The 8958-nt window shown below is 45.0% G+C and overlaps 1 protein-coding gene and 1 non-coding gene across 3 annotated transcripts in view; one reads left to right on the forward strand and one right to left on the reverse strand.

Moving 5' to 3' along the window:
* POLR1A (RNA polymerase I subunit A) overlaps positions 1-8633 on the reverse strand; it is an 85223-nt gene extending 76590 nt beyond the window's left edge. For both annotated transcript variants that reach the window (XM_004005884.5, XM_060412103.1), the window contains exons 1-3: positions 8453-8633; positions 2211-2415; positions 714-863 (exon numbers count right to left, since the gene is read on the reverse strand). In XM_004005884.5, the coding sequence (XP_004005933.2) occupies positions 714-863; positions 2211-2415; positions 8453-8529 (432 nt within the window). In that variant the 5' untranslated portion in view covers positions 8530-8633. The remainder of the gene's footprint in view (positions 1-713; positions 864-2210; positions 2416-8452) is intronic.
* LOC114114267 (small nucleolar RNA SNORA76) lies at positions 994-1120 on the forward strand. The gene has a single exon (XR_003589097.1). It is a non-coding gene; the product is annotated as a small nucleolar RNA SNORA76 (small nucleolar RNA).
* Positions 8634-8958: the final 325 nt, after the last annotated feature.

Genomic DNA, 8958 nt, shown 5'->3' on the forward strand with positions numbered 1-8958 from the left:
TGGACAAATCCAGAATGTGAGAAGTCCACAAGACAACTAGTCTTATGTCTTCAAAAAAGTCAGTATCAAGGAAAGAAATTCCCTATATTAAAATATCTTACATTAAAGCAGATCAAAGAGATATAACCATTCAAAGCGATGCATGAACTCTGGTTGGATCCTGGGTTTGGGGGGAAAAAAGCTTACTGATGGATAAAATTGTATTTGTATGTTGTTTTCACGAACATTTCTTTAATTATTCTTATAGCTTCATGTTTTTAAGCCTAGTTATTTGTACTCAAAGTCACCAGACTTAAAGCTCCAGCATTCTGGTGACCTTTCTTTGTGGCTGCCCTGGGTCTTAGCTGCTGTGCATCTAAGCAAGTGGGGCTACTTTCTAGTTGCGGTGCTCGGGGCTTCTCACTGCAATGGCTTCTCCTGTTGCAGAGCTCAGGTTCTAGAGTGTGGGTTCAGTAGTTGTGGCCCACAGGCTTAGTTGTTCCACGGCATGTGCAATCTTCCCAGACCAGGGATGGAACCCTGTATTACCACTGGACCACCCGGGAAGACCCTGGTAACTATTCTTAGGGGACTATTCCCTGGCGTGCTGCGATTCATGGAGTCGCAAAGAGCTGGACACGACTGAGCGACTGAACTGAACTGATTCGTATACAAACAGCTTTTGTGCCTGTCACTCTGGCCTGTCTGATTACCAGGATAGTCACATTACCTACCCTGTAGAGAATTCTCTCCAGCTCATACACTGCTTGCAGGGCCCCAACTTCCAGGACTCTCAGCTGGCAGAGTAAGAGGTGAACCACAGCCCGGGGGCAGGTCAGCATGTGACAGTTTAAACAGGAGCCCCGGAGCAACAGGTAGAGTTTCTGAAGAGAGGGAATAAAAAGAGACAGGATATTAGAAAGTGACATAGCAGTCCAAGTGATTTTCAACATACATACTTATGGTTTTTGTTTCTATGTCAGCAGTTTACCCCTTTAAGAATTCCACTTTGACCTGTTGCCTTTGAGCCCCCACCTTACCTGGGTGTGGCAAGCTACAGTGCCAGAGCACGTGTGCTCGGGCATAACTAGGGTCATTAGCCCCCTCAGAGGCGGCCCTTTTTTAACCTTGAGCAACAGGGCAGCCCTGGGTGGCTGGGGCTGGGGTATGGGGGGGAAAAAAAAGAATTCCATCTCACCCTATGTACCTGGAAAGTCCTTCTTCGCCTTAAGAATTTGATAGATATTCTTCTGTATTTTTCACTTACGGTTTTATTTTAATCCATTAACATTAGAAATTTACTTTGGATCTGAGATAGGGAACTACCTTTATTTTATTTAAATACTAAATTTAATACTTCTTTAAATATTGAAAATTATTTAAATATTAAACATTTAAAATATTTTGTATTTAACAAGACATTCTGCTTCCCCTAAAACGATTAAGACAAAAATCACGGCCATGTACACTAATCTGAGTAGCTTAAACTGAATCCCGGAGGTTGAGTTAACTGATGTTAAGAAGCTGGAAGTGTCTAAGTAGCACTGGATGGTCATCATTCTCAGCTCAGCGCTGGGCCTTCTGGCACTGTTCCTCCTGCCACTAAGTAAGCGCCTACAAATCCGCCAGAAGGCCTCAGGATGGCCTAGAGAATTCCAAAGTTGTCTATGGCAGTGGTCCCCAACCTTTTTGGCACCAGAGAATGGTTTCATGCAAGACAATTTTTCCACACATGATGGGGTGGGAGGGGATGGTTTCTGGATTACATTTATTGTGCAGTTAATTTCTATTATTATTACATCAGCTCCACTTTGGATCATCAGGTATTAGATCTGGGGAGTTAGAGACTCTTGCTCTATTGCCAGGGAAGCCCCACCCACATTTCTGAAAGGCATAAAGCCTCTGAAACAAAAGCGGCTGGATCTGAGCACTGCTCCCCTCGCCCTTCTTCCTCTGTTCCCTCCCCCTAGCTTTGCATAAAGATAACCCAGCTTTGGTGATTCTCAACAAGAATCAGACTGAAGTTCATCTAGGCAGGGCTAGAGGCTAAGTCGAATATACTGGCTTTGGCTCCTCCAGGTTTTAAATCTCAAAGTAAAGAGCACTTTCACTCAGAGTGTCTGGAACTAACCTCCTCCTGAGACACCTGCCCTGGGGAGAGGGTGAGTACGCACGAATCCCACCCGCAGTCCCGAGACCCACGTGGGCTGGATAGCCTGGTTAGGACTTACATCGAAGAGGAGAGGGTTGTACACGGTGAGCGGGAGCTCGATGTGGCCCAAGTGCCCAGAGCAGTGGGTGAAGTCCTGCACGCAAGTGGAGCACACCTCTTTGGAGTCGGCGGGGCCCAGAGCTAAATCATACAGGCCATTTACGGAGGGGTTCCCCAGGCTGTCCAGGTACCGAGGGTTCGTAATGGACTTCACACTTAATTTCCTAAGGAGATAAAAACCACCAGGGAAGACTAAGGTCACCCAACTTCTCAGATGTTTCCTCTTTGGCACTTACAAATTCATGCTTTAACATCCGGACCCTTAGCTGCGCTGACAGCTCCAGAGGGCAGACTTGGTGTCTGCCTTGCTCCTCACTGCAGCTCAGCACTTAGCACACAACGGAGGCTGAATGAAGAAGAGTGAGTGGTAACGTCTCTGAAAGCCAGATTTAGTACAAATCTTGCACTAACTGAGCACACTGGAAGGCTTCATACGAAGGAGTTAAGTGCTCACTACACGACAAATGCTCTATAAGCAGCAAGCTACCCAGTATTTTCCAGTATTCCTGCCTGGAAAATTCCATGGACAGAGGACCCGTGGGGGGCTATAGTCCATGGGGTCGCAAAGGAGTCTGACATGACCAAGCGTGCACGCGTGTGTGACTTTAACTCTCCGAGATGGGCATTATAATGTGTGTTTTTCAGAGGAACAAACAGGCTTAGAGTGGTCAGGTGATTTAATCCAGGGGACAAAGCCCAGAAAGGCGGAGGCGGTGTTGAAGGTAGGAGAGAGAAGTGGACTAGTCTTAATGCCAAAGCCCACACAGGTCAGAAAAGGGGAAGTGTTAGCACTCAGTCGTGTCCGGCTCTTTGCAATCCCATGGACTATAGCCTGCCCGGCTCCTCGTCCATGGGATTTCCCAGGCAAGATACAAGAGTGAATAGTCATTTCGTACTCTAAAAGAAATCCTATACACATTAGCAGTCACTCTCCATCCATCTCTACCTCCCTCCACCAGTCCTAGGCAGTGACTTACTTACTTTTTGTCTCCAGAGAACTGCCCATCTAGACATTTCACATAAATGAAATCATGTGATATGTGGTCTCTTAGAGCTTGCTTATTATACTTTGTATGCATTTTAAAAAATATTTACTTTTATTTATACTTATTTTGGCTGTGCCACTTTTAGTTGTACCACACAGGATCTAATTGCTTGACTGAACCCAGGCCCCCTGCACTGGTAGCACAAAGTCTTGGTCACTGGACCACCAGGGAAGTCCCTGCATAGTTTTAAGGCTCATCCACATCATAGCCTGTATTTATACATATATATTTTTTATTTTAAATAGCCAAATAATATTCCATTTTGGGCTTCCCAGGTGGTGTTCATGGTAAAGAATTTGCCTGCCAGTGCAGGTGATATAAGATTTTAGGGTTTGATTCCCGGATTGGGAAGGTCTCCTGGAGTAGGAAATGGCAACCCACTCCAGTATTCTTGACTAGAGAACCCACGGGCAGAGGAGCCTGGCGGGCTACAGTCCAGGTGGCTGCAAGGAGCTGGACACGACTGAGAGAGAGACTGAGTATGTACACAATATTTCATTGTATGGCTATACCACTTTTATTGGCTTACTTTTACACTTTGGCTATTATAAATAATGTTGACAGAAACTTCTGTATACAAGTTGCAGTATGAATACATTTTGTCTATTTCTCATGGATATATACCAAGGATTGGAATTGCCGAGTTACATGGTAGCTCTATGTTTAACTTTTTTGAGCCCCTTCCAAAGTGTGGCTGCACCATTTTACATTCCCAGCAGCAATACACCAAGGCTGTGTGTGTGTGTGTGTGTGTGTGTGTGTGTGTTGCTCAGTCACATCCGACTCTTTGCAACTCCGTATCTCCAAAAGGACTATAGAAAGAAAGAAAGTGAAGTCGCTCAGTCGTGTCCAACTCTTTGCGACCCCATGGACTGTAGCCTACCAGGCTCCTCCATCCATGGAATTTTCCAGGCAAGAGTACTGGAGTGGGTTGCCGTTTCCTCCTCCACACCAAGGCTCTAATTTCTCCAAATCCATGCCAGCATATTTTGTGATCTTTCTGTTTCCAGTCATCTTAGCAGGTATGAGGTAGTATCTCACTGTGGTTTTGATGACTAATGATGGTGAGCATCTCTTCATGTACCTATTGGCCACTGGTATCTCCTCTTTGGAGAAATGTTTATTCAAACCCTTTACCTATTTTTTAACTGGGTTATTTGCTTTTTTATTACTGAGTTGCAAGACTGCTTTATATATTCTGAACACATGTGTTTTATCAGACATAAGATTTGCACATACTTTGAGTTCTGTCCTTTCACTTTTTTGATGATACTGTTTGCATAGTTTAAAATTTTTTAATGATTTAAACTCACTACTATTACTACTTTCTCCCACTACCTTTAGGCTAAATCATTCTTCACTGGACTTGGAGAAATATTCATCTACATTTCCGTCTCTCATTTTACTTGGAGCTCTAAAACTTAACTGGAATTATAAATAAGAAAAACATTTACTGTGTCAGGCAAACACAAACTAATTAGAATAAGGCAAACACTAATTAGGTCTGGGTGCAAAGATCCTTTACCACTAGATCCTTATTCTATCACGTTCCGTAAGTTGGTACTTCACTTCCCTTGCCTGGAGCCTATAATGATGGAAAAAGAGTAGGCAGGTGGGTCCAACACAGACCCGTGCCAACTGGCAGAACTGTGTCCTGTGCTTGTAAAGACTATACAAAGAGCTCACACCCAAACTGAATGTATGTTTTTGTCTTCATCCTCAGTCTTTCTACAGTAAGGAACAAAGCGCCTCTCTCTAGCTGGGGAAAAGGAGAAAATTCCTCTAATTATTGCAGGAATGGGATACAGAGGAAGGGCAACCAGCAAGAATTCCACCAGAGAGAACAGAGTTTAAGACTAACAAACTTGGGTTTCAGGATGACCTTTGCTGCTTCCTAGAGTCACCTTTGGAGAAGGCAATGGCAACCCACTCCAGTACTCTTGCCTGGAAAATCCCATGGATGGAGGAGCCTGGTGGGCTGCAGTCCATGGGGTCGCCAAGAGTAGGACACAACTGAGCGACTTAACTTTCACTTTTCACTTTCATGCATTGGAGAAGGAAATGGCAACCCACTCCAGTGTTCTTGCCCGGAGGATCCCAGGGACGGGGGAGCCTGGTGGGCTGCCATCTATGGGGTCGCTCAGAGTCAGACACGTCTAAAGCGACTTAGCAGCAGCAACAGAGTCACCCTATTCTCTGGAAAGGAATTTTTCTCCTATAATTAGAGTCACCCTCACAAATGGTTGTAATAAAAATGGAGAGGACCAAGAGCTGAACAGATAGCTCCTCCGCCCACGCATGCACGCACTTAACAAATAGTGTTTTTAATGTGCCAGACACACTTTTAGATGCTGGGAAAACAGACAAGAGTCCCTGCGCTCATGGGCTTTACATCCTATTGAAAGCAGGCAGACAAAAACCAAAATTAGTAAGCACATAGTTTATTAGATGGAAGAAAATGCTATGAAGAAAAGCAAGCAGAAAAGGGGAGGATGATAGAGTGGGCCAATGGTTGGGGAGAGTCCATACTGAGAAGCTTATACTTGAACAAAGGCCTGAAGATGTAGGAGCCGGCCATCACAGGAGGTCACCTTCACAGGAGGAAGAAGCAGGGAGTGCAAAGGTCCTGAGATAGATGTGTACCTATGGCACTCTGGGAACAGCTAGGAGGCCAGGGTGAGTACAGAGGTAAGTTCAGAGAAATAACCAGGGGGCCAGAATGACCTTTCTGGGCCATTTTAAGGACTTGGCTTTTATTCCAAGTGAGCTAGGAAGCTACTAGAACCTAGAACAACAAAAGGTAGCATAATTACTGAAATTTCTCAACCCTAGACTCAAATAGATCAAATGTTAGTAATAGGTATAAATTTATTCATGCAGTTCTCTGAAAACTCCACAATTCACTTGTAAAAAATATCAATTCTCTTGCTTTTGAATGAAATAGTATCAATTTATGGCTAGTGATGATACAGTTGAATATCAGGAGCAGCATACTGTTGTAGCTCAGGAGTTTATTCATCCAGTCAGTCAATGAGAGTTAAGGATAAAAGAAAGGCCAGTGGAGAGAGACAAAAATACAAACAAGCACAAAAAGTAACCAAGGAACCATGACACAACTGTACTAGGTGTGGAAAAATCTCAGAAATGAGGGAGGTTGAGCTGCGCCTTCAGTGTAAGAAATGCTCTCCAGATGCCTCCTCCAGGGGGGGCAGTGGGGTGAGAGCAGGGAAGCAGACCCCTCTGGCAGAGGGGATAATGCATGTGGAGGAAACAGCCTGAAGGCGCAGATGATGAAAACTGATGGCAGTTTATGAAACGTGCAAGTGGTTTAATAGGGCGAAAGAAGGGATGATGTTATACCTAAAATCAGCACTGGCCTGATGATCATGGGTAAACCTGTAGGCTAAGCTAAAAAGTATCATTTACCTGAGGGGAAATGGAAAGCCTCTGGAGGATTTTAAGGGTAATAGGAGTATCATCGCATTTGCACTTCAGAAGAATAGTTTTAACAGCAAGGTAGAGGATGGACTGGAGTGGTGTAAAGGCAGGGAGATGGAAGGAAAAGACAATCCAAACAAGAGATACGATGTGATGAAAAGGAGGGTAGAGAATAAAGAAATACATAGACGACACACAATAAGAACCCAATAAGCAAGTAAGATGTCAGGAGAAATGGGTCTAGAATTACAGCCCTGTCACAGAAGAGTGAACATTTTGCACTAGATTAAGGTACACCATTTTGGAGGGGCAAGTTCTCCCTCTCTGTAGGGATAGCTGTTGAGGTTTTGGTATAAGAGTTTAAGATCTCCGTGTGAAATTCAAATAGAGATGCCCAACTGCTGCTGAAAAAAACAAGTCTGAAAAATTAGGGAAAGAAATTTGGGTTGGAGATTTATATTTGAGAGTACAGATCATGAAAGTGGTGAAATTGTCTAGGGAGGACATTTTGGAAAAGAAAAGCTATTTGACTAGAATAGAATCTCAGGGAACAGCAAGATTTAAGGAAAGGAGGAATCAGCTAAAGAGCCTGAGATGAATTCGAGTATAAGCCCCTCCTTCACCAATGTGTCAGGAATGCGGCTCAGACGGTAAAGAATCTACCTGCAATGTCAGAGACCTGAGTTCGATCCCTGGGTCAGGAAGATCCTCAGGAGAAGGGAATGGCAACCCACTCCAGTATTCTTGCCTGGAGAATCCCATGGACAGAGAGCCTGGTGGGCTACAGTTCACATGGTCGCAATAAGTTGAACAGGACTGAGAGACTAACATTTTCACTTTTCATGAACACCTAGCTTGCTGCTGCTGCTGCTAAGTCTCTTCAGTCGTGTCCAACTCTGTGCGACCCCATAGATGGCAGCCCACCAGGCTTCCCCATCCCTGGGATTCTCTAGGCAAGAATACTGGAGTGGGTTGCCATTTCCTTCTCCAATGCATGAAAGTGAAAAGTCAAAGTGAAGTCGCTCAGTCATGTCCGACTCTTAGCGACCCCATGGACTGTAGCCTACCAGGCTCCTCCATCCATGGGATTTTCCAGGCAAGAGTCCTGGAGTGGGGTGCCATTGCCTTCTGCAGAACACCTAGCTTAGTGCCTGGCAAAAACTGGATGATCAATAAATGTTAGTGGGTTGATAAACTGAGTCAGGAAGGAAACAATACATGTCACAGAAATAGAAGAACCTGAAAATAATTAAGTTCTGTCAAACGCTACGGCGATGAAAAGGAGGGCTTAAGAGGGTCTTTTTGATTTAGTATTAATAACTAGGCAGAGAACACAGACGGTCCAACCAAGAAGTTGTCCCATGAATTGAGTCTTGAAGAATAATCATCTTACAGACAAGAGGAGACTCATCATGCGCTTAATAAACTACGTCAGAGACATTACAGTAACTCCAAAAACCAGGCTGATCTAACGAGGAGACTGGCGAACGATAACGCTTCCATCTGGGAACCCCCACCTACCCAAGTGCAAACCAGCCACACCGGGCTCTAGGCAGTGCTCAGCAGCCCAAGACGTTCCCAGAACTATAGGTCCCAGCAGGCCATGCGCTACACAGCAATGGACTCTGAGGAGAAACTGGGCGCAAGACCTGCTGGGAACAGTAGTTTACGGCCCCGACCCCAAGAGGCTCTTGCATGCTTCCCACCAACTCCTTACTTGAGTTCTTCGGCCGAATACATCCCAAAGGAAATGCCCTGCAGCCTCCGCCAGGGCATGTTCTTTGAGCCCAACATCTTCCAGTTCAGTTCCGAGCTCCTACACCCAGAGAGACGGCCCAGTCACCACTGTTTTACTTTTTACACCACCTCCGGTCCGCAACCATGTGATTTTAAACTGCGCTTGCGCGCGAGAAAGGCTCGCCTTAAGATTTACAGGGACAATACCATTTCCGCTCGAGTTGTGGGGGGGGAGAAAATAATTTCACGACTCTCGCGCGCCCCTTTATTTTGAAAATAATCGAACATATATAAGAAATTAAAATAACCTTTTAGGAAAGATCTTCGAGGGAAATGAGGCCTACTGAGCCTTTAGCTTCTGAAGCAAAGTCTTTCAAACCACGAGCTTGTAACCTATTTTATGATTGATTTCTTCTTGTTCCGTCTCAGCCAATAGCCGAGCCATTCCCCGCCCACCTCTCCCGCCTTAAGGTGGAGGGCGTGCTT

Source organism: Ovis aries, chromosome 3 (genome assembly GCF_016772045.2).
Source record: "Ovis aries strain OAR_USU_Benz2616 breed Rambouillet chromosome 3, ARS-UI_Ramb_v3.0, whole genome shotgun sequence".
Lineage (NCBI taxonomy): Eukaryota > Metazoa > Chordata > Mammalia > Artiodactyla > Bovidae > Ovis > Ovis aries.